General features: G+C 37.6%; 1 protein-coding gene across 2 annotated transcripts in view; it reads right to left on the bottom strand.

Annotated features, from left to right (window-relative positions):
- NTNG1 (netrin G1) overlaps positions 1-27,243 on the bottom strand; it is a gene marked incomplete at both ends in the record, with an annotated part of 332,626 nt that overhangs the window by 29,350 nt on the left and 276,033 nt on the right. Inside the window, 2 exons of one of the 2 annotated variants that reach the window (XM_079697497.1) lie at positions 19,542-19,676; positions 25,220-25,387. In XM_079697497.1, coding sequence (XP_079553623.1) covers positions 19,542-19,676; positions 25,220-25,387 — 303 coding nt within the window. The remainder of the gene's footprint in view (positions 1-19,541; positions 19,677-25,219; positions 25,388-27,243) is intronic. The other variant, XM_079697498.1, reaches the window with a different exon arrangement.

Genomic DNA, 27,243 nt, shown 5'->3' with positions numbered 1-27,243 from the left:
GATTAAAGGAGTTCAGGCTCTGCACACACCCTAATCTTGTCAGCAACCCCACCCTTGAACTATTGCTGTAAAACCCCTCACCAAATCCTCCAGGGTTGGGACACACAGTATATGAGGTTAGGAGCCCTGTTGTGTCCTCCTTTGCCTGGCAAAGCAATAAAGCTATTCTTTTCTACTTCACCCCAAACTCTGTCTCTAAGATTTGATTTGGCACTGGTGTACTTTGGCATCAGCATTATTTGTGTGCCCTCCTGCCTCTAAGTCTAACTAGGGATGGCAGACTGGAGCCCAGCTTGCATCTCACAGGGTTCAGAATATCCTGAGTCAAATTCATGTGTGGTTTAAATCTCTTTGATAATGTATAATTAATGAAAGTGTGGTCCTCAATCCTGGCTACATATTGTTATTGCCTAGAGGGTTTTGTAAAATACCGATGCCAGGGTCCATCCCCCAGAGAATCACACTTAAGTATGCTGGAGTGGGGCCAGTGATAACGATTTCATTTCAATCTCAATTAACCTTTATATAGTTACTGAGATGTTCACAGTCTTGTCACTTTCTAGTTTTGGATGATTAGAATCTTGCTGTCATTCTTTCCCTTTTGTTCTCATAAAACCAATGACACAAAGGTTAAAGCCACAGAGAAAGTTTTTCAACAAGTGCATTTCTGCTCATCGCTTTTCAAATGAGCAATTAATAATTCATAACAATTAACTGAGTTATGAGTTTCTCTTTCAATACGTTTCTAAACATGAATAGATTAGATGGTAATTGCTATCAAATTTTATGTTTTATTATTTCATGTGTCCAGTAAAAGTTTATCTTTTGGAACTCACTTTGTATTTCCTTTTGATATATTTATAACCAAATGCAATATACTGTATTAAAATATTTATTATTAACCTATCAAATATTAACCACTTTTAAATTATATGGATGAAAGAAAACAGATAGGCTACTTGTTTAAGTTTTGATGATTCTCCTTATTTTAATATGATTTGGTAGAATACATGCAGGTAAAAACTGATGACGTGAGATACTGTATGAGTTCCTGCCCTTATAAAATTTTTCCAAGCATATGTATGCCCTTGATTTCCCAGCCACCATTATTCTATGAACAATAAGTGACAAAAACAAACAAAAAAACTTGGACTTTGAAGGCAGCCTCCTAGGTTAAGTCCATACGTATTACCTCATCCTTTGATTCTCAAACTTTAATGTGCATATGAATCACCTGATATCTTGTTAAAATGCAGATCAGTAAGTCTAGGGTGCAGCCTGGGATTCTGCATTTCTAACAAATTCTCAAGTGGTGCTGAGGCTATTGGTTGAAGGATCACACATTTAAGTTGTAAGAATCTAGATGACTGTATACAGGTTACCTAGCCTCTCTGAGCCTCAGTTCATTTAACTGTAAAATGGGGATAACTGATAATGGGGTTTTATGCAGATTAAACAAGGCAGTATAAATGACTTGGCACAGTTCCTGGCAAATGGCACACACTTAATAAATAGTGACCATTGTCCTCATTGCAATTAGGAGAGCTAACCTATAACCTAAGTGCTAAACTAGGATATCTGTGAGATGCCAACTCAGATATAAGATTCTAAGGTTATAGGTCAAAGTAGGGGTACCTCTGATCAGAAAAGTGAGCTAGAAAAGTGGTACTGGAAGTCAGTCTTCTCAGATTTCAACAAGAGTGAGGCACTGTCAGATTTGACACCTCTCTTGTACTGTCAGCCCTTATTAGAGGCCAGGGATCACATTTTATTTGTCTCTTGGTGTTCAAATTTAGCACAAATTCTTGACACATAACTAGTATTGTACTATTTGTTAAGTGAATGATAGTATGCATAAATGAGTGAGTAAATGAGTGAATGAGTGACTGCATGAACCCAAAGCCAGCCTAGTTTGCTGAGGAGGAGAATTCAAAAGGTTTAGCAAGACTCTGTTAAGCAGTCCTTCTATTACCTTGGTTAAAATGAACTTAGTAACCAAAGATGAAACGAAGGGCAGAGTTTTTCTATAGAGTATGGGATGATCCGATCTCATCTGTTGTATATGAAGAACATATTGAAGATGACTGACTTAATCATGTCTTATTAGATGTGCCTATCAATAGGTTAAGCATAGTCTCCTCCATCCTAAGACACCAGACAGTCTTTAGTAAAACTGACTTCAAATTTTAAGGTCTGATATAACCTGGTAGAATTCATACATTATATCTGTATGTCCATAAGTAGTTTAGCATCCCTGTTGCAAAATCAGCAACTTTATTTTCATTTTAACGAAATAACAGGCAGATGGCAACTAGACATATCATGGTGATCATTTTCTAAATGTGTAGAAATATCAAATCACTATGCTGTACACCTGGAACTAACATAGTGATATAGGTCAATTAAAAAAATATGTAGACACGGACAGAAAATATATAAAAATACTAATGATGGTTATTTCTGGGGGGTGGGGATTATGGGAGATTGTTAATTTTTACTTTATGCTTTTATGCATTTCTAGTTGTCTGCAATGAACATGTATAGCTTATAAAATTAGAAAGAAAACAATAAATGTCATTAAAAAAAGAGAAAGAACAGGGGTGTGATATCTCATGAAAGACCTCATAATATATCCAAGTATCTTCCACATGAGCACTAGTAAAATTTGGATCAACAAAATCATTGAAAATGCAGTGACTGTCATCTCTGTCATTACATCACTAATATATTGCCAAATTTTTTGGTAATAAGCCCTCCTGTAAACTCCCAAACTGTCTTTTTACACTCAAAATCCATGTGAACAATGTAGTTGTCCATATTATTGATTTTCATGATGAAGCATATAGATTAATGTAAGACTAAGCCCATAGGGTCAATAATACTAATTAAAAAGAGGTCTACATGTGATTCTTAAAAATAATTACATCAATATTTCCTTATTTTTGTAGTGTGTTGTCTTTGAGACATATGCTCATTTCCCCCAAAGAGTTCTATAATAGCTTAGAAGAAATAACCACAATACATAATATTAATCCTATACTTTTGCAGAATATGGGAAGGAATATTGTTAAAAATACATCTTAGCAATTGTTTCTTTTTTAATATATCCAGCGATGTCTGGATGATCTTGACTTTGAAGCAAAATGATGAGGTGGGGACTGAGGTTGGACGCAGAACAGATGAACCATGTGTGGGTCTGAATTTCTGTGTCTATGTGCCTGTTCCAGATGAAATCCAACTTTACTGGAATTTACATCAAGGTAATCAATTGCCCTATATTTACACATACCTCTTCTCCACACCTTGCAGCAACAGATAACTGAAGGTTGACTGTAATTTTTAAAAATAGAAAACTTGACAAAGATGGGATGGAAAGCATGTAGCACTTAAATAGAGATGGGTCATGACATTCCATCCCTGTAGGTAGAGCTACATGATTTAAAATATCCTGGATTCGATAGACTCATTCATGCTCAAAAGAGCATTGGACAGAAAAGGCAGGGGTTCACAGCACTGATGAGAACTTTATTCAGAATAATTACGCCTGATATCAAAGTTGATAAAAAAATAAATTCTCCATATGTTCTGTATGTATTTTTTTTTCCTGTGCCCCTAATGTTGTAGCCAGTATTATTACTGTGATTCTCCCTTAGCAGAGCTTTTTGCTGATATTCAAGGTGATGGGTTGTTCCTGCAGAATGCAACAGAACGATTCCTCACACCAACATGAGCAATCCTGATTGTATTATGGCCACTCTGACTTTGCTTTCATTAGTTGCTGATTGTACTAAATTGATGCAAAATTGACTTGGCTGGCTTGTAAGCCTTTAAACAGTTGGCACTGACTATGTCTGTGATCTTGCTCTGGAAATTATATGGTCAAAGCCTTCATGTTTCTGAAAATCCTAACATTTTTCTTAAGGTCAATTAGGGCCTGGTAAATATGAATCAGTAGACTGACTTCCTGTGATACTCATAACAAGATAGAGGAAACATTTTAATGAAATGCATGGTTTGGGTTGTTTTTTTTTTTTTTAATGTTCTCTCTTGCTTCCTGCTTCATATTCTCTCCATTTTATGTAAGAGGTCCTCTGTTTCTTCATTTTTAACTGCTGTGTGAGTTTAAAATAAACCAAACTATGGTCTGCAGGCCAAATCCAGCCTGCGTCCTGTCTACTATGGCCTATGAAGTAAGAATAGTTTTCAAGGTTTTTAGTGATTGAAACAAAATCAAAAGAAGAATAATAATTCATGGCACGTGAAAAGTATATGAAATTCAAATTTCAGTGTCGGCAAATAAAGTTTCATTGGAACACAGACACACTCATTCATTTCAGTGTCATCTATGGCTGATTTGAGGCTACAACAGCAGAATTGAGTAGTTGCAACAGAGACTGTCTGGCCCAGGAAGCCTAAAACACTTACTATCTGGCCTTTCACAAAATAAGTTTGCTGACTCTTGGAATAAATCACCAAAGCTTCTGTCTCCATCTGCAGAGTAAAAATGACAAAATCCTAAAAATGCAATAGCAACTCAATTAGCAATAAATATTCACTGGTTTGCCACTTATCAGGGGTTTGGCTTGGGGAATTACCCTCTTTAAGTCTCAGTTTTGCTGTCTACAAAATAAGGGAAAAAATGACCTCCCTGGTAGAATGAGATAATGTATACATGTTCCTGACACATAGAAAGTGTACAGTAAATAACAATTTTTATTATTTTAAAATAATTACTGTTCCTCAAAAATTGGTGCATATGGAAATAGGTCAGACCATTTTTGAGACTTCAGGATCACAGAATTTCAGAACAAGAAGGAGCCTTAGAACATCCAAACCACATCTAGAGTTTCACAGGAGGAGCTGCATAGGAAAGGCTGAAGTGGTGGAGCAAACATCCCTTGGGGAGGTGGTAACAGTCACACCCAGATCAAGTCACTGGGCTGACTCCTATTCCCCTACAAGTTTCAGGTGGGTTGGCCCTTTTCCAATTGAGCTGATTTTCATACTTAGATATTTTCTTTATGTAACTTTAGAAGATTTTGAAATTCTTTCTCTTTCACACACACACACTCACTAGTGTGTAAAGAATGGCTCAAGGTGAAACTCCACTTAGGCACTGTCTAAAGTAAGGAAATAACTACATGTATTGTGTTTCTGCTTGGCCTTCTGATCATTTCACTATCAGATAGGCTGCTTTGATTCTGGGCTACTAGTAGATACAACTGTACCTGCCTTTCTTCATGAGCTTTGGCCTTTCACACAACTTTCACTGTTAAACTTGAATGGTTCTACAGTGTGAAATGGTATAATTTGTGCATACTTGTCATTCTCAAGATTCCCTTCAAATAAAGGGGTGAAAATTAGCATGGGTTGCCAAGGTAGTATGGAAAGTTGCCCAGCCAGGTCAGAACTGAGGTCCCTCTCTAAGCTGAGCACAGGTTAGCAGAGTAGTAGGCAAATCTCAGAATGTCAGGAGGGAGACTGGAATTGCTCTTAGTATGTCCACTATTTGTATTTGTTCTATGCTGAGCTTCAGCAATTCAAGAGCCTCGGGTTTTGAATGTATAAGGATATGATCCTACTGTGAAGGGCATTCTGAAAAACTCACTTCTTTCAACCTGCTCCATTAGCCTTTGCTTCTGTGGTGGTTCCGAGTGAGCCATTAGTGGTGTGAAGCATTAGAGCACTCTCCACAGTGTAAGTGTTAACCCCAACTCCTCTGCTCATAGCTGGCATTGGGTCCCTGATGTATTAGAGGTCAGTGGATTTTCCTATCAATCCCAAATTAAAGAATGAAGGGAAAACAGGACTGTCACTGGAAAGTGATGGCTATTAGCATGACTGAGTAGTTTGGCACTGTTCTGCTGAATCAGGAGAAATTTCACAACTGGGAGCAACCCTGGGTTTGCTCTTCTAGCTGACAAAATGAGCCATTTCCCCCCAGGAGGACAACCCAGCATATCTGTAATACCTACAAACTGCCACTTTCTATCTCCCTTCTTTCTAATATTTTCATTTCTAAATTACCTCTGGGAGGCTCCTACTGGTTCTATTTAACGAGCACTTCATTCCCACACTTAGGAGTTGAAAACAGTAACATCAAGTGCCCTTCCAAGTATTTATTTTTCATCACTGTTATGTATGTGGTGCTCAGCAAGGGAAATGAGACTGGTGTTCAAGTTGACAGCAAGGAAATTAAAAACTTGGATTCGGTGATGCCATTCACTTTTACAATAGAGATATAAGAACCAAATGAGTGAAATCATGTGTCTAGGATTGCAAATGCTCTGAAGCATCACAGACATCCATGTTTAAGTGACATGCCACCTGTCAATGGATTCAACATGGGAGGGCAACTGGTAAAATGTGAACTGGACATTTCAGCATAACACAGCAAATGGCAGGAGACTCCGACTAGAGCAATTGAAAAATTACAAGTTAGGTTTAAGGTATTTGCCCAAGGAGGTATAATCTTCATCTCAGAGAAGCAATTGGAAGCATCATCTTAATGATCACAAGTCGTCAGCCTTGTAGAAGTTAATCCCAGACCAAAAAAAAAAAAAAAAAAAAAGAAAGAAAGAAAGAAAAAGAAATCCCCCTGAACTATGGTAGCAGAAAAGCTATGATGGGAACCAATTAATCTCTAGAAAAAAGAAGTTATATAAGTCTTAAGTCTGATTCTTGGAAACCAGAAGTGAGGACTGAGAACAAGACTAGTGAGAGTATGAGAGTCTGTCTGTTGGTAAGGAGATTACAGAGGACAGCTGAGCAGCTGAACTGGGGTTCTTAATACAAATTGAGCTGGGTCTCTCACTCTACCTTCCCTTTGCCCCATGGTCTTGGTCCGAAAGTCAGAGCTGGAAAGTTGGGGAGGCCCTAGAGGTCTTTTCACTTGACTTTTCTTTTAAGCAGAAACTCGCCAAAAAGTATCACTCACAGGAGCCCACTCAACTTCTGTTTGAGCTTTTCCAGAGTCTGGGGATTTATAACTCAAGGCACTCTACTGTATATTCTCAAACAGCTGGAGAGAATAATTGTTGGAAAATACAAAGCTGAAAACCCAACTCTCTCTTTTTACCCACTGGTCCCTATTCTATCTTCCTGAAATAACAAGTCCTTCTGTTACATAATAGTCCTCTAAAACTGGGTGACAACTGTAACACATTAAATCATATGCTTACCAGCCTTTTAAAACTCTCTTTCATATGAAAAACGCTTCGTCAAAGACAGAACCCTCCTATGCCAATGCTTCGTTAAAATGTTTTTTTTTCCGATGACTGGACTCTTGCTGTGGGCTGTCCAGGGCATGTGTCAGGGGGACTAAAACTGTTTTGGTCCTTGCTTTGTCTGAAATTGTGTTAGCTTCTTAGCCACTCATGACAAAATGTTGTATGGAATTGAACTTGAATGGAAGCTAAGATTCCCACATATCTGCCAATTGAACAACTTGTTAACACAGCTCTACACCATTCGACATTTTTGCAGTTTGTTTTTATAGCCTTAATTTGTAGCACAGTGCCTAGTATATAGTAGGGACTTAATAAATGTTCACCAAAAGCTCATAAGAAATCCTCATATAGCCATGTTGGTTAGTTTAGAAGTCTCCCAGTTTTCTCTAGGTAGTCTATTGGAAACAGTTTGTGATTTTATTTAAAAAATTAACTTGTGTGTTTTTGTGTTTGAAAGAGGGTCTAAGATCTTATGTTTTCCCCCCAAGAATATTTTGTATTCTTCTGAAGGTTTGGGACAGTATCCCTTAAAGGTTTATAATAGCATTGGTCTCTTATGTGACGTTGTTATCTCCCTACTACCAATAAGTGATACTAGTAGTTCACTGACTGCTTCTTCCACTCTTTTGAGTGAAGCAATTCTCATCAATGCAAGCCAACAATTAGCAGGAAACAGCTTTTAGCAGATACCTTGATATGTGAATTCCCCCATTTTGGAAGATTACAGAGCATTTAGATTTCTTAATTTGGCTTTGGACAATATCTATATCCTCTAAATGGTTGTATCATCTATAATATACAGTCACAATACCTTTTCTATAAGATCTTTGATCTTCACTGAAAAATATTTCACTGTCTCTAATTCACAGTGCAAGTCTATACCTTCTTGACATACATCTCTCCTTTCTAATCATATTATGTATTTCTTTCAAAGTTTTACCCTTGAATATCTTTATTGCAAGCATTCATTACATTCCATCTCCATAATACCTGCATATTTATCCCTGGCATTAAAAGCTGGTATTCTTGATGATTATTGTGGTAGGTGGAGAAAAATGGCTCCCTAAAGATGTCTATATCCTAATTCCTGGAACCTGTTCCCTTACATGACAAAAGGGCTTTCAGATGGAAAGATTATCTGTGTGTCTCCACTCTAATCACATGGGTCCTTAGAAGTGGAGACTTGTATCCAGGCTGTGGTTAGAGAAAGATGTGGTGATGGAAGAAAGGCACAGAGAAATGGAAAGTTCCTGGCTTTGAAGGTAGAAGAAGGGGCCACAAGCCAAGGAATGCAGGTAGCCTCCAGAAGCTGGAAAAGGAAAGGAAACAGGTTCTCCCCTAGAGCCTCTAGCAGGGAATGCATCCCTGTCGACACCATGATCTTAGCCCAGTGAGACCCTTATTTACTTCTAAATACAGAACTGTAAGAAAATATATTTGTGTTGTTTTGAGCCACTACATTTGTGGTAATTGGTGATGATTTTCTACAGCAGCATAAAAAATAAATATACTTATTATGCAAACACTAGGAAGGGATACACCTAAGCCAAGGAATTTTGTTCCCCAAACGTTCTCTTATTTTTCTCCTAAGAATAACTGTTGCCTTTTTTTAACTTTGTGGTTTGCCACAGTGTCTGGTTTTACAGTTTTATAAGGGTATTTTCACTATATTCCTCTCAAATTTAATTGAAAAATCTTCTTGATCAGGCCATTGAGCCTCCTACTAAATACATGTTTTCCTGTTCTTGGTAATATATGTACTGATCCCTTCCAAGAACACATATTCTGATACTATAGACCATGGCCCAGCAACTTAATCTCAGCCTTCCTGTTGTTATGTGTGCTTAGTTCTTGATTTCCTACATACTCTGTTATCTTCCAAATCATAACATTTAGCTATGTCATGATATATTTTGACTTTAACCCAAATATTCATACTATAAGTTCTTCTGAAAGCACCATTAGCATTCATATAAATTAGGTAAAAATGTGGGGAAATTGCTGGCTTTAATAAACATTGCATGATATTCCAGTGTAGCTTATACATTCACCAGGAAGACAATACATCTCCTCATTAGCCCCACTGGTTCTATGTGTGAGTATTCCTATTTCATTTTCCAAACCAAAAAAGTCACACACCTGACCTATGTCTAGTCTTCTTGGTGCCATTAACAAGTGTTCCATTATTTTCCAATGCAGGTTAACCAACCATATTTTGTGTGAAGCACGAAATGTTACTTTCTCTTTAGAAGGTTCAGCTTTATTCTCTGGGATGTGGCTCATGCCTCTTCTCGGATTTCAAAGGGGGTGCATTTTAAAAAAAAATCTCTTTCTCCTCAGTCTCATTCTTCTGTGGAGCAACCCCAATACTAAGTTTGATTCTGTCTGTCCTCTTTGAAATCTTTTTATTTCTGCTTTCTTTCCTGAATTGCACGTTCCATGCTGTCTAAAGTCCACTCATTCTGATGGTTTTCAAGTGTTTCACCTTTTGTCAGAGAGACCAGCTTACATTCATGGTGCACACAATCAGTGGCCCCCTCACGAGAAAGTTCACTAATGAGCCTGGAGTTCTTGATTTCCCCAGCTGAAGACACACAATTGCTTTTGGGGTCACCTTTGTTTCAATCACTTGAATTAGTCTTGTCTCTGATCAAGGGATTTTTAGAATCCCCTAGGTCAACAATTTGATACTCAATAGTGGCCATTCTGGCTGCACTTTCTGCACTATCATTTTACAATTAGTTTTAAAGATGGATTCTTACCTCATTCTTTGACAAATCAACTTGTGCTTGGAACTAACTAATAATAATTGAGATCTTACTATGGACCATGAACTCCACATTATTTTCCTTGAATCTTCACAATTACCATATGTGTTAGGTCCTAGTATTATCCTAATTTTTAGATGAAAAACTAGCCTTAGGGAGCCCAAGTAATTTCCTCTAAGTCCTGCAGGTAGTAAGGGGTGGAGATGGGATTCAAACCCGGGTCTGTATGACTCCAGAGCCTAAGTGTTTACTCACTTAGTTCTATTCATAGGATGTAAGTGACAGTGTCAGCAACTGAATCTCTTTCTTTATTTTCTATTCCCAAATCCAAGTCCTTTTGGACTGCAGTTCCACATTGCTCCTCTTGCCAGTCCTCTGGGGGACTGGAACCCTGTGTCTGGATCCCTTGGACTCTGTCCTGATACCTATGACATCTCCTTCCTGGCCCCGCTTACCTAAATGTGCACTTAATCCCTGCTCATTGCTGCGAATGTTGCTATCAGCCCTAGTTGACCTCTGTGTTTCTTCTTGGCCTTGATTTCTTCTTGCCAGGTTAATATCACTGCCACTAATAATGTGGCCAACCCAAGGATGGGTTCAACTCAGGGCAAGCAGAAGCATGTGTGTGTGTGTGTGTGTGCACGCACATGCATGTGTGTACGAGTGCACATGTGATGTGGGGAGTGACTGGGGAGGGGAGAGAGAGATTGATTTGAGAGGGATTTTTGAATGTATTCATGTATATGCAGACAAAGGAATGATATGAAAAATATTTATCAACCTACAAGCACTAACTACTTAGTATGAATACCTGCTCTAGTACTGGTAACCAGTACCAGCTGGTGCTGAAGGCACACCACTGACAGGTATTACCCTGTTAGTTGCTAGATCTTGGGGGGCATCTAAGAGATCCTAGGGAAGGCACTTAAGGACTTTAATGCAATAGCCATTTACCAACTGACAAAAGGATTTCTATATTTTAACACAGAATATCAGTCCTGTGCGGGTGGGTCGAGGAAAGAAAAGAAGATTTCAGAATGAGATAAAAGATTGTGTGCTCAAAGGTGTATTTGAAATATGTGAAATTTATATAGTAAATCCAGTCTCACCCTATTCCAGTCCTTCCTTTACAGAGTAGTCAGAATAATCTTTCTAAAACAGAATTTTATCCTTTCCTCTGCTTGAAACGGTATGGTGGATCCCATATGTCCCCTGTATGATGGTCCTCACACCTATTCTCTGATGAGATAAAACTTCGTAGCTTGGCATTCAAGAAACTACAAGATCTGCTCTCTGGATGCTTCTTCAACATTTTCCCTCCTTCTCAACGTACACAACACACACACCCTTTACCCTCTAATCATATCAAAACCATTTGATATTTCTGGAACATAGTGCATTAGCTAATGTAACTTTTTGCCTAAGAAGTTCCATCCTGGAAAGCATCTACTAATACTAGAGTACTCAAACAAATGTCACCTCTCTGGGAAGCCTTACTCCCCATCTGGGCTTCACTAAAATCAGGCACATAGTGCTTGGCTCTAATCACCTTCTAACTGTTAGGAGCTTGTCAGCCTCTCACTCCAGATTGTGAACTTCATGTCTACATGTCCAAAGCAGCTATCTCTCTTTATCCTTTAGCCTCTACTGCAAGCTCAATACCTAATTTATAGTAGGTACTCAAGAAATACTCAAGATGTTTTTGGAACCAAGATGGCAGAGTAGAAGGACGTGCTCTCACTCCCTCTTGTGAGAACACCAGAATCACAACTAACTGCTGAACAGTCATTGACAGGAAGACACTGGAGCTCACCAAAAAAGATACCCCACATCCAAAGACAAAGCAGAAGCCACAATGAGATGGTAGGAGGGGCGCAATCACAATAAAATCAAATCCCATAACTGCTAGGTGGGTGACTTACAAACCTTCAGAGTGAAGGTCCTGAGTCCCATGTCAGGCTTCTGAACCTGGGGGTCCGAAAATGGGAGGAGGAATTCCTAGAGAATCAGACTTTGAAGGCTAGTGGGATTTGATTGCAGGACTCTGACAGGACTGGGGGAAATGGAGACACCACTCTTGGAGGGCACACACAAAGTAGTGTGCGAATCGGGACTCAGGGCAAGGAGCAGTGACCCCAGGGGAGACTGAACCAGACCTACCTGCTGGTGTTAGAGGGTGTTCTGCAGAGGCGGTGGGTGGCTGTGGCTCACCATGTGGACAAGGACACTGGCAGCAGAAGTTCTGGGAAGTACTCCTTGGTGTGAGCCCTCCCAGAGTCCGCCATTAGCCCCACCAAAGAGCCCGGGTAGGCTCCAGGGCTGGGTAGCCTTAGGCCAAAGAGCCCACAGGGAGGGAACCCAGCCCCACCCATCAGCAGTCAAGTGGATTAAAGTTTTACTGAGCTCTGCCCACCAGAGCAACAGCCAGCTCTACCCACCACCAGTCCCTCCCATCAGGAAACTTGCACAAGCATCTTACATAGCCTCATCCACCAGAGGGCAGACAGCAGAAGCAGGAAGAACTACAATCCTGCAGCCTGTGGAACAAAAGCCACATTCACAGAAAGATAGACAAGATGAAATGGCAGAGGGCTATGTACCAGATGAAGGAACAAGATAAAACCCCAGAAAAACAACTAAATGAAGTGGAGATAGGCAAACTTCTAGAAAGAGAATTCAGAATAATGATAGAAGATGATCCAGGACCTCGGAAAAAGAATGGAGGCAAAGGTTGAGAAGATGCAAGAAATGTTTAACAAAGACATAGAAGAATTAAAGAACAAACAAACAGAGATGAGCAATACAATAACTGAAATGAAAAATACACTAGAAGGAATCAATAGCAGAAGAACTGAGGCAGAAGAACGGATAGTGACATGGAAGACAGAATGGTGGAATTCACTGCTGCAGAACAGAATAAAGAAAAAAGAATGAAAAGAAATGAAAACAGCCTAAAAGACTTCTGGGACAACATTAAATGCAACAACATTTGCATTATAGGGGTCCCAGAAGGAGAGGAGAGAGAGAAAGGACCCGAGAAAATATTTGAAGAAATTATAGTCGAAAACTTCCCTAACATGGGAAAGAAAACAGCCACCCAAGTCCAGGAAGTGCAGAGTCCCAGGCAGGATTAACCCAAGGAGAAACATGCCGAGACACATAGTAATCAAACTGGCAAAAATTAAAGACAAAGAAAAATTATTGAAAGCAACGAGGGAAAAAGGACAAATAACAAACAAGGGAATTCCCATAAGGTTAACAGCTGATTTCTCAGCAGAAACTCTACAAGTCAGAAGGGAGTGGCATGATATACTTAAAGTGATGAAAGGGAAGAACCTACAACCAAGATTACTCTACCTGGCAAGGATCTCATTCAGATTTCACAGAGAAATCAAAATCTTTACAGAAAAGCAAAAGCTAAAAGACCTCAAAACCACCAAACCAGCTCTACAAGAAATGCTAAAGGAACTTCTCTAAGTGTTAAACACAAGCGAAGAAAAGGACTTACAAAAACAAACCCAAAACAATTAAGATAATGGTAATAGGAACATACATATCGATAATTACCTTAAACATGAATGGATTAAATGCTCCAACCAAAAGACACAGGCTTGCTGAATGGATACAGAAACAAGACCCATATATATGCTGTCTACAAGAGACACACTTCTGACCTAGGGACACATACAGACTGAAAGTGAGGGGATGGAAAAAGATATTCCACGCATATGGAAATCAAAAGATAGCTGGAGTAGCAATACTCACATCAGATAAAATAGACTTTAAAATAAAGAATGTTACAAGAGACAAGGAAGGACACTACATAATGATTAAGGGATCAATCCAAGAAGAAGATATAACAATTATAAATATATATGCACCCAACATAGGAACACCTCAATAAATAAGGCAACTGCTAACAGCTATAAAACAGGAAATCAACAGTAACACAATAATAGTGGGGGACTTTAACACCTCACTTACACCAATGGACACATCATCCAAACAGAAAATATATAAGGAAATAGAAGCTTTAAATGACACAATAGACCAGATAGATTCAATTGATATTTATAGGACATTCCATCCAAAAACAGCAAATTACACTTTCTTCTCAAGTTCACTTGGAACATTCTCCAGGATAGATCGCATCTTGGGTCACAAATCAAGCCTCAGTAAATTTAAGAAAATTGAAATCATATCAAGCATCTCTTCTGAGCACAATGCTATGAGATTAGAAATGAATTACAGGGAAAAAATGTAAAAAACCCAAACACATGAAGACTAAACAATACGTTACTAAATAACCAAGAGATCACTGAAGAAATCAAAGAGTAAATCAAAAAATACCTAGAGACAAATGACAATGAAAACATGATGATCCAAAACCTATGGGATGCAGCAAAAGCAGTTCTAAGAGGGAAGTTTATACCTATACAAGCCTACCTCAAGAAACAACAAAAAATCTCAGACAAAAAACCTAACCTTACACTAAAGGAACTAGAGAAAGAAGAATAAACAAATCCCAAAGTTAGCCGAAGGAAAGAAATCATAAAGATCAGAGCAGAAATAAATGAAATAGAAACAAAGAAAACAATTGCAAACATCAATAAAACTGAAAGCTGGTTCTTTGAGAAGATAAACAAAATTGATGAACCAGTAGCCAGAGTCATCAAGAAAAAGAGGGAGAGGACTCAAATCAAGAAAATGCAAAATGAAAAAGGAGAAGTTACAACAGACACTGCAGAAATACAAAGCATCCTAAGAGAATACTACAAGCAACTCTGTGCCAATAAAATGGATAACCTGGAAGAAATGGACAAGTTCTTAGAAAGGTATAACCTTCCAAGACTGAACAAGGAAGAAATAGAAAATATGAACAGACCAATCACAAATAATGAAATTTACACTGTGATTAAAAATCTTCCAACAAACAAAAGTCCGGGACCAGATGGCCTCACAGGTGAATTCTATAAACATTTAGAGAAGAGCTAACACCCATCCTTCTCAAACTCTTCCAAAAAATTGTGGAGGAAGGAACACTCCCAAACTCATTCTATGAGGCCACCATCACCCTGATACCAAAACCAGACAAAGATACTACAAAAAAAGAAAATTACAGACCAATATCACTGATGAATATAGATGCAAAACTCATCAACAAAATACTAGGAAACATAATCCAACAACACATTAAAAGGATCATACACCATGATCAAGTGGGATTTATCCTAGGGATGCAAGGATTCTTCAATATATGCATATCAATAAATGTGATACACCATATTAACAAACTGAAGAATAAAAACCATATGATCATCTCAATAGATGCAGAAAAAGCTTTTGACAAAATTCAACACCCATTTATGATAAAAACTCTCCAGAAAATGGACATAGAGGGAACCTACCTCAACATAATAAAGGCCATATACAACAAACCCAAAGCCAACATCATTCTCAATGGTGAAAAACTGAAAGCATTTCCTCTAAGATCAGGAACAAGACAAGGATGTCCACTCTCCCCACTATTATTCAACATAGTTCTGGAAGTCCTAGCCACAGCAATCAGAGAACAAAAAGAAATAAAAGGAATACAAATTGGAAAAGAAGAAGTAAAACTGTCATTGTTTGCAGATGACATAATACTATACATAAAGAATCCTAAGGATGCCACCAGAAAACTACTAGAGCTAATCAATGAATTTGGCAAAGTTGCAGGATACAAAATTAATGCACAGAAATCTCTTGCATTCCTATACACTAATGATGAAATATCTGAAAGAGAAATTAAGGAAACACTCCCATTTACCATTTCAACAAAAAGAATAAAATATCTAGGGATAAACCTACCTTGGGAGACAAAAGACCTGTATGCAGAGAAGTATAAGACACTGATGAAAGAAATTAAAGATGATACCAACAGATGGAGAGATATACCATGTTCTTGGATTGGAAGAATCAACATTGTGAAAATGACCGTACTACCCCAAACAATCTACAGATTCAATTCAATCCCTATCAAATTACCAATGGCATTTTTTACAGAACTAGAACAAAAAATCTTAAAATTTGTATGGAGACACAAAAGACCCCGAATAGCCAAAGCAGTCTTGAGGGAAAAAAAACAGAGATGGAGGAATCAGACTCCCTGACTTCAGAGTATAGAACAAAGCTACAGTAATCAAGAAAACATGGTACTGGCACAAAAACAGAAATATAGATCAATGGAACAGGATAGAAAGCCCAGAGATAAACCCATACACCCATGGGCAACTAATCTATGACAAAGGAGGCAAGGATATACAATGGAGAAAAGACAGTCTCTTCAATAAGTGATGCTGGGAAAACTGGACAGCTACATGTAAAAGAATGAAATTAGAACACTCCATAACACCATACACAAATCACAGCAAGATCTTTTTTGATCCACCTCCTAGAGTAATTAATGGAAATAAAAACAAAAATCAAAAAATGGGACCTAATGAAACTTCAAAGCTTTGGCACAGCAAAGGAAACCATAAACAAGATGAAAAGACAACCCTGAGAATGGGAGAAAATATTTGAAAATGAATGAATGGACAAAGGATTAATCTCCAAAATATATAAACAGCTCATGCAGCTCAATATCAAAAAAACAAACAACCCAATCCAAAAATGGGCAGAAGACCTAAACAGACATTTCTCCAAAGGAGACATACAAATGGCCAAGAAACACATGAAAAGCTGCTCAACATCACTAATTATTAGAGAAATGCAAATCAGAACTACAATGAGGTATCACCTGACACCAGTTACAATGGGCATCATCAGAAAATCTACAAACAACAAATGCTGGAGAGGATGTGGAGAAAAGGGAACACTCTTTCACTGTTGGTGGGAATGTGAATTGATACAGCCACTGTGAAGAACAGTATGGAGGTTCCTTAAAAAACTAAAAATAGAATTACCATATGACCCAGCAATCCCACTACTGGGCATATACCCAGAGAAAACCATAATTCAAAAAGACACATGCACCGCAATATTCACTGCAGCGCTATTTACAGTAGCCAGGTCATGAAGCAACCTAAATGCCCATCGACAGATGAATGGATAAAGAAGTTGTTGTACATATATACAATGGAATATTACTCAGCCATAAAAAGGAATGAAATTGGGTTATTTGTTGAGATGTGGATGGATCTACAGACTGTCATACAGAGTGAAGCAAGTCAGAAAGAGAAAAACAAATATTGTATATTAATGTATATATGTGGAACCTAGAAAAATGGTACAGATGAACCGGTTTGCAGGGCAGAAACTGAGACACAGATGTAGAAAGAAACGTATGGACACCAAGGGGGGGAAATGGCAGGGGGCGTGGGGGTGGTGGTGTGATGAATTGGGCGATTGGGATTGACATGTATACACTGATGTGGATAAAATTGATGACTAATAAGAACCTGCTGTATAAAAAAATAAAATAAAATTGAAAACAAAAATAATAAAGAAATACTCAAGAGGATAAAGCATTTACTCTTATAATCTCACTGATCTACATACCAAGGATGTAAGGTGCTAGAGCTGAGGCATGGAGGGTTTTGTACAGCATACAGCCTTTATGTGGTAGGGCCCTGCTTAAATCCAGTCTTCCAATGCCAGAAGGAAAAATTTGAGGACATTACATTTTTTATATTACTCCAGGAAATTAACACAGAAAAATCAAGTTAGGCCCTTCTTTTGGCATACATTTCCTCTAAGGCTTGATTAATTTTCCTCTCCAATGTCTTTCCCTGATTACACTTCAGGAACTCATTCAGTAGGTCCTATTGCATCAGGTAGTTTACATGAGACTTTCCCTTTGAGAAGGTGTGCCTTCATTATAAAGTCTCCTCATTCCTTATGTTTTGAATCTTGGTGCTGGTTTCGGCCCTTCCTTTGTCTCTCCTTCTCTCCTCCTGACTGTCAGCCTTCTTTGGACCTCTACATCTAGATGTTCCAGGACTGATGACTTATCCTCTGAGTCCTGGCTCCTCACATTGTTTTTGGGATCCCAAACTCATTCAGACCTCTCAGGTACTTTCTGGGAACCTACAGTGTGTACAACGTTAAAACCATGGCCTTATCCAGAGCTTATGTGCAGAAGTGCTGCCTGACTTCTCACTATTTGACACTTTTAATGATTCTCCAGCATGGCTGGAGATGCTCACCCTCTAGCTTCTAGATCCTAATCCTAACCTTGGCCTGCTCAATGCCAAATCTCTCAATTATCACCATAGTTCACTGCTGCCCATGGCATTAGTATGGTAGTAAATTTCACTTTGGTTTCATAATATGTAGAAATGTAGCCTCCAGATAACTATACATTCCATAAGTAGCAAATAAAATATTCTGTACATCCCTGGTAGAAGCCTGCTTTAGATAGTTCCTGCATGCTGACGATTTTTCAAGTGAAAAGTAAGCAAAAAACCTCTAGAGCTGTGCTGTCCAATATGGTAGACATATGTGTCTATTAAGCCTTGCAATATGACTAGTTCTAATTAAGAGTTCTGTAAGCTTTAAACATCTGATTTCAAGGACTATGAAAAATGTAAAATATATCCTTAACAACTTTAACATTAATTCTATGTTGAAATGATAGTATTTCAGGGTTTTTTTGATAAAACAAGTTATTAAAATCCACTTCTCTTTATTTTTACTTTTTTAATGTGGATAACAATACATTTAAAGTTACATGTGTGGCTTGCATGATTTTGTATTGGACTGCGCTCTTCCAGAGGCTTTGCCTGGTGGCTCTTTAATATTAGTAAGCTGACTGTGTACAGATAGAAGAAAGTTAATGCAGAATTAAAATGCAAAAAAAGGTTATGAATGACAGAAGGAAGCTTCTGCTCAGATTTTAAAATTTCTGTTCCCTGAATACACCAACATGCCACCTGCCTTGACAAGCTTTTAAGAACGCCTGATAATCCTCAGAGAAATGAGGCTGAACCAAATGTCATCTGTCTAAGGCTCACTGCATGGTGCCTAACCTCAGAGGCTTAAAATCAATATTGATTTTCACCATTTATTTTATCCTGGCATTTAAATATCCCTTAGATTTATTACCTTTAGGTTTTTGGTTCAGATTCAGTGATGGGTATGATACAAGGGTGGTAATAAGTTACGCAGATATCATTTAATTTATGAACTCTGGAGCTCCAGGGTAGTTCAAGAAATATATTAACTACATACACATCACCCTTCATTTTGCGGTAAGGATTTCTAAGCTGGGTCCCTGTTGTGCCACTTAATTTATGGTCTGGCCAGGTATATGGATCTGCGTACAGTATTTCAGTATAAGTTTCTCCAGCCATCAGAGGGGACAAAGATGGGCTTCAAAGGAGCCAGCTGGACAGCTGATGGATTGCTCTCTCTCCTATACATAGCCTGAGGCATTATGTAGTTTTTAAAGCTTGTCAGCGGTTTGGGCCTTTTTCTGCTCTGAGAAGCTGCACGCACCGGCCTAGACAAGCAGAATCAGCCATGCTGCAGCAAGCAGAGGACAGCTCCCAGAGTTACTTACGTTGACAGCCGTAGTGCCAGGAATTTCCCGGCAGACACTCATCACACTTAGGCCCTGTTGTTCCAGTCTTACACTCACAAAATCCTGAGCCATTACAACGATCATGGACTGAGCCCAAAGGGTTACAATAACACTCTGTAGAAACAAGACAACACACAGGCTGGAGACAAGTCCGCATGGCTTATAAGTTATCAACACAGGAGTGTTGCTTACTTAAATGCATCACTTAAAGAAAGATGTCCACTAATGAAATGCTTTGGCAAATATGGCTATTTCAGGTCCATTTATTTATTTGCTCAGCCTTCCATGATATCATTTTTATGTTATGGGAGGAAATCAACTGAAAACCTCCAAGGAAATAAGACATCATGCTCTTCACTGGTAACAGATCATAATGGAGTTTCCATTTGTTAGGGCATTTTTAGATGGTTTAATGAACGCAATGAGAATCCTTTATATATCCTTTATATATCAAGGATAAATCAATATGCCATCAGTGTAAAATCTGTTTTAAATTATTCAAATGAGCTTATCGGTTACACTCAAAATTTGGGAACTGCTGAACATTGTTAAAGTGGAATATGAACGCACTTTGTTCATTCAAAGTAAGTTTTACTTTATGATTTGGGATGGTGCTTTATATATATATTTATACTATGTTGTGATGAGCCTTTAGATATTGTATCTGCTACACATGTTAAGTTAGTATAGCTTTTATGCAACCTAGATTAACAATCATGAAAGAAAAATGAATTTGTAATCCTAAATAAATTTCAACATAGGCATAATATGAGACTTGTATCATTATCATGTCTATGGACAGAACAATATAACTTTGTGTAATAAAAAGTAAATAGAATAATTTCTTGATTCCTCACACATTATTATACAGAATATTTTTACTTCTGAAGCTCTGTTTTTCTTAAAGCCTGAATCAGAAATAAGAATTCCTTAGGTTTCCATTAGCTTGAAAGGTAACAGCAGCTAGTTTCCAGCTTTTGGAATTTGTAGGCCAAAGTTACTTTCTTTGTAATCTCACTGTATAATACTGGGCAAGTTATTATGCTCCTCTGTCTCTTGATTTCCTTTATTTTAAAATGGTCCCATTAAGAGGTTTTCATGTCAAAAAACCAAATAAAATCACACCAAGCAACTAACCAAGCAACCAACTGTGAGAAACCCTGAGAATTTTAGTTTAATAACTTTAAGTTTAGCATCTTAGATTGGCAATGGAGATTCAGGGTTTACTGTTAGAGAGATCCAGAGGTTTGGTTCTGTTTTTGTCATAGGGACTAATCAGATAATTTCTTCAAAGAATGTGGAGTACCTTAGAATCATTATTTATTTCATGTTGAGTAAGTCAATTTTGAAGTTTAGCATTCTTAAGATACAAACAGTTGTATGACTAAGAGTAACATACATAGGTAAAAATAAGACCAAATAAAGTTGAAAATGCTCTCTCCTTGTCTGGACTGATTTGCACTTAATAATTGGAGTTTTATTTTAAATTGGCATTTTCTATTTTAATGTGTGTATATACAGAAGTTGTTTAAAACATTTTTAAATAGCAATTTTGTTGTGGCTTTAAAGATATACACACACACACACACACACATACACACACTATAAGCATATACCTATAGAAAGACTACTATAATATGTTTCTTACTATTTAAAGTGTATAAGTTGACAATGAATCACCAACATTTTGTAAGCCGGGGAGCAGAGTTACATCTGGCCAATATGAATTCACATACTGCCCTAGTCAATTAGCCCGTAACAACTGATTAATATAAGGTTTTAGATGTAAAAAAAAAGTAAACAAAATTTTTAGAAATGTGGAACATCTAAACCACGGTACATCTCAGTGGCTGTCATACAAAAGGTGGTAAGTGTAATGTTAGTCAGGAAAATAAGTGATAAGGAGAGGTGGGGTCTACACTCCACATTACATACAAATAATTTAGTTTAAAAAATATCATTTCTGGAACGACAGTCAATGGTAGATGTTGGGGTGATGAGGATGGCCTTGGAGAATTATATTTTATTCCATGAAACTAGGAAGAATATGCAGGACTGTTAGACTAAAAAACAACATGAAATACTTTTGGAAGTCTGATTAAAAAGTTATACTACAATTGATTTATAAGTATTAGAAGTGTCTTATGTTTGCTTTGTTTTATAGAAGGTACTTCTGATTACCTGATCTTGGGTTTCCAGGGGAATGAAAACAATAATACATCATAATTGGAACTACGTTTAGTAGCAACTGCTGAGCCCTGCATTTCATTCAGATGTCAAGCTTGTTATCAGGGATTATTAGCAGTGATTACCCAAGGTCACAAGCCACATATCCTCTAGCTTCCTGCTTAATGTTCGAGTTTATATGAAATGGAAGCATGCAAGGATGTCATCTTCATGAAATTGCTGCATCATACAGGCTAATTACATGCATCTTTGGAAACATGGCTGGCTTGGAATTTGTATGAAAATGGGTAAATTTACCAGGAATCACAAAGCAGCGATCACTGTGACAACATGGAATAGCGTGCATTTTATATTTGCCATAATATAAAATGAGGCAAATAGTTTAAGACATCTATTTCAACACAGTCAACATTTTGTCAAAGATATGTGCTATTCCCTCATAGCTAGGGTGGTGGATTTCATTGCCAATTGTTAAAGAAATGGCAAACTGCCTTTTTTCCCCTTAAGTTTAGAGATGGCTTAGATGAAGTTCAAATTTTCAGGGATTAGTGCCTAATTCGGTGAAAGTGAATTGGGTAAATATCCATTCATTTTCATTAGTGCTTTCTATACAAAATGGCATTAAAATTAACTCTCAATTACTTGAGGTGTATCCTCTCAAATTTAATTCTCAGTCCTGCTGCAAGCCCTTTGGGGAACTTAAATGTAAAAAATAGAGAATAGGTTGGTGCTGCCCCATAGGGCAAACCTTGGTAATGGAGCCACAGGCTTCCAATGGCCTTCAGAGAGCAAACCTCAGCCTCAGTCTCATGCCCAGGTAGCATGACAGCTCTGCCCTTGGCCCCTCCAGTGGGAAAAGTGGAAGCTATAACTCTTTTAGGAAACTTTCGTACGTTTATAGAGACCAAAGACAAAAGATAGACCGTACGTAGCATATACCAGCTAGCCAAATTTTTCAGTTCATTCTTTAAAAACAATTTTACCCCTTAGGAAAAGAGCAACAATTTAAGGAATTTTGGTATGTGGAGGTATACTGTAGCTAATTTTTAATGCTATCTAAAAATACTCATCTTTGTGTTTACCTATATCCACTTGGTTTGAAGAGTACAAAATACTGAATAGGGATATGTTTACCTCAATAATATAAAATCCTCTCCAAGATTTATAACTTTAATTAACAAAGTTCCTAGAAAGGGAGAAAAGAACTGCATTTAATTTTTTTAAGTAGAAATAAATACAAGAATGTATATTAAGCTTTCCATTCATCTGTATTTTACATGATTTAAAAGACAAAAGCTGAATGGCAACTTCTTATCTGTGGATAATCAAATATGGATTTATAACAGAATTATGACTCTTAGAATTAGATAGGAAGTGCGGATTTTGTAGTTCATAGATTACTTTAGAACAGGAAAAGGGGAGGAATTCATTAGAATAGAATACTCTGAGTAAAATATATTGGGATATTGCTAAGTTACCTGCTATGAGAAATTTTATGGAATAAAATCTTTTCTTTTAAGGTCTTTTTCTTTGATTTATTGAAAATAATATGAAATTGATATTGCAAAACATTTACATCTTATTGTAATGTTTTGTATTTTGAAAAAACTGATTAGCTTTTATTTCTGTGTTCCTAGTGTTCCTATTTATTTTACCTTTTCACTTGTTAACATATTTATAGTATGACATTTATATATTTTTACAAATGACATTCAGCAAAATGTAACTGCATTCAAAATTCAGACAGCTATGTGCCTTTTGGTTTTTATTAATATTCTCAAATCTTTGTAACCCAAATGTTATAAAGGCAATTGAACTTCTGTTCACAAGCTCATAGTGGAATTGCTGCTGTCATCCTAAAAACATACCATAAGTAAAAGTCTGACAAGCTTAGCTTTGCTAATTGTGTCAGGGTAGTTGGGAGAAAGCGTTCAAAAGCTTTGAAGCCAGGAAACTAACTCTTTACTAAAGCTGTACGATTTGGGTCCATTTGCCTTACTTTTCTCAACTAGAAAATAGGGGAAATTATCAGTGGAGTACTTACCACCATGGTTTTGTTAATGAGGATTAAGTAAAATCAAAACAAACAAACAAACAAAAAACATACTTGCAAGTCAGTTCACAGTTTACCAAGTGTTTCTTGTGCATCCCATATGACACCAATTTGACCAGAAGTTTTCAGCGACTTACCTAAGGCACACAGCTATTAAATAGCAAACTGGGACTTGAACCCAGCGCTCCAGCCTCTAAGTCCAGGGATTTCTCCACTAATTCACAAATAATAAGGAAGCACTTTGAAAAATAGAACATACTATAGACATAAACAGTATTATAAAAACTTGGCCCATTTTAACTGAAAAAAACTTGTCCAGCTATTTTAAATGACACTTGGCAAATAACTATATAACCTTGACAATCCAATCAGAAAACAATGATCCCATAATTGCAGATTGATTTGATTTCTTTTTTGATGAAAAGATCACCTTTCATTTTTCAGCTTGTGTATTCTATCTAGTCTTTATGTGAAAAAATCTATCTTTAACATTGGTTGCCTATATATTACCTATTGGTGTGGTAACAGATACATATGTACCCTTCACCATTTTGAATATATGCACTTCTTCAAAGTACATTACGAAGTGAAATTCCATTTCTTATTTCTTATTTTTCATCAGCTCCCTTTCTTAAAGATAGGTTCTACTATGCAAAAGGCAGGAGAAGCTTTTTTGGATGTGAAGGGCACCTGGTTCTCTCCAGTTGACATGATCAGTCATCACAGGGGGTGGAAAGACTGCTCAAGGGAATCCTGTGGCCCCAGTTTTCCAGGGCTCATGGACTTTGGAAGCTAAGAGAATTAATTGCCTTGAATAGTTTTGAAAAATTGCTTCTCCTTTTGAGGGCTATAGGAAAATTCAGTAAGTGGAATTTCATTACTATGGATGGAAAAGTCAGGCAAACTCCTACATTACCAATTGCTAGTGGCTTTTAATTCCAAATGGAATATTTTAAATCAATATTAGTTGATTACCAATTATTTACAAAAGTTTGTGTCCTAATCTCATATCTATAATTAAAAACCTTATAATGAGTTTTTTGAAAGTTGAGTGTACAACTTAAGACTTTAAGATCAGGTTGAAATGACCAGGTGTTAAGATTTCATGCAAAAAAAAAAAAAAAGAAAGAAAGAAAGAAAGAAAGAAAAACAAAAAGAGAATTACTTCATCTCTTAAACATGACTTTTCAGCTCATCATCTTTAAAGCAACAATTAGACAAGGATTCAAAATACATCCCCCAACTATGATTTCAATCAGCACAAGTGAATTCTTTAAGTCTACCACAAGGACATTTTCTCCATTGAGAAAGTTCATTCTGGCTCAGCTGTGGTGCAAATCACCAGCCTCTCCACCTTAAATAGCTCCCCATCTCGTGAAAGGCACAGAACAATAGCTGAAATTATAATGGAACTGACCTATGCACACATTCTCATCGTCCAGCTGTGCAGAAGCATTTCTGAAGTAGCCCAGCCTGCATAACTCACAGTGCTGCCCTCTAGTGTTGTGTTTACAGCTCACGCAAATGACTGTATTTAGCAGATCGATATAACTGCATCGATTGGAGTGGCCGAAGCATTCACAATCTTGCAAGGAAGAACAGAAATGTATACAGAGTGTATACAGTTGCAGAATAACAGCACACTACATGCTTGGATAAAATGAGAAGTGGAGAAAAGATGGCAGAATGGCATTACATGTATGTGATTCCACATGACACATGGTGACCGCAGGTGGTTGTGACTGGCATGGAAGTAGCATTTGTTTCAGGCAGGAGAGAAAGATTGGACATTCAGAACATGATCAGAGAGTGTTAATTCTTGGCAGACAATATGAACAGAAGCATTTGCAGGTGTACACCTTTTAAAATTTGGGAAGACTCTGTTTCCATTGATGCAAAAGTCTAATTTTTGCACATTGAAAACTTCACTGTCTTTGCATCACTCCCCTCATTTTCTCTTCATATTTGCAATCTTAAAAAAGAAGGAAGGATGAATGTAGGCATCTAAGGCCTGCGGCTGCCATCACCCATGGCTCCTTCATTTAGAGTCTTACTATCACTTGTGTCAAGACATTAACTCAGTCAGAGTTTCACAGAAGAAATCATGGCAAATTTAATAGGGATCTAGACAACTAAACAACTCTTTATTTTTGTTTTTTCCAAATGGTAAGAGGAGAAGATGACTTCTGTAAGCCTTTCATCAGGCCAAATCTGCATGTTTGCTTATGTGTGAGAGAGAATACAAAAAACGGGGAGATTATTGGCATGAAAAAAGTGCTCTTAAGATTTCCTTTTCTTGCAAGTTTCAAACTAAGTCTGCTACAAAAGAAGAGTCAGGCAGCTACTGTACCCTCAGATTGTTTTTCCTTTGTCTCCCCAAAATGTTGGAGGAGACTCTGAGGCTTAGGGGTGATGGTGATAAGAACTAGACAAGGAGACATAGGGAAGGGTGGAGAGTGACTAGATTGTCTCTCTTTTGCACCTCAACCAAAGCAAGTCATTAATCTAATTCAACCTTTTTAAAATAAGTAAAAACAAAGCCTCTTTTGGTGCAATAGTTACTAACTCAGACAGAAAAAAAATGTGTGAGAAGTAACTAGGTGGGGAATCTGTTTCAATCTCCTCAAAATATGGGGGTAGGCCTAGCTCACATTTATAAGGAAGGTCAATTATGAAACTGCAAACCTTGTTTGCCTAAAAATATCCCTCTCATTAATGTCTGGCTTTTATTTTATCCCACCAGGAAGCCAAACACAGTCACTATTTTTTTTTGCGGTACGCGGGCCTCTCACTGTTGTGGCCTCTCCCGTTGTGGAACACAGGCTCCGGACGCGCAGGCTCAGTGGCCATGGCTCACGGGCCCAGCCGCTCAGCGGCATGTGGGATCTTTCCGGACCGGGGCACAAACCCATGTCCCCTGCATCGGCAGGCAGACTCTCAACCACTGTGCCACCCGGGAAGCCCCACAGTCACTATTTGAGCTCATTTATTCATTCACTCAATAAATAATATATTCCGTTGGTCTACGTGTTAGGCACTATGTGAGGTACTGAGTTACTCTTTTGGCCTAGATTAAAATTTTGGAAGTATTGCATTTGATAACCAGAGTAAAAATGAGTAAGTGTTCTCAAAATTAATAAAGAAGGGTGATTATCTTTTTTTTTTTTTTCTATTGGGTTGGTCAAAAAGTTCATTTGGGTTTTTCTATAAGATGTTACAGAAAAACCCAAACGAACTTTTTGGCTAACCCAATAAATTAACATACTGACACTCACCAGAACAGTGTGGATTCATTCATATGAGAGCCAGTTACTACAGTAGAGAGCTGAGGTCAAGGTCCCAACAGAATGAAATCAAATTTGGACAGAAGCAGAGGAGGACACTGGAAATGGTGAAGAGTGGAAGACACCCAGGAATAGGGTTAGCACCTTGGAGACCCCA

The sequence above is a fragment of the Hyperoodon ampullatus genome, assembly GCF_949752795.1.
Source record: "Hyperoodon ampullatus genome assembly, chromosome: 2".
Classification (NCBI taxonomy): Eukaryota; Metazoa; Chordata; class Mammalia; order Artiodactyla; family Ziphiidae; genus Hyperoodon; species Hyperoodon ampullatus.
Note: the sequence above shows the minus strand (reverse complement) of the source record. Positions and strands in the feature narration are given on the sequence as shown.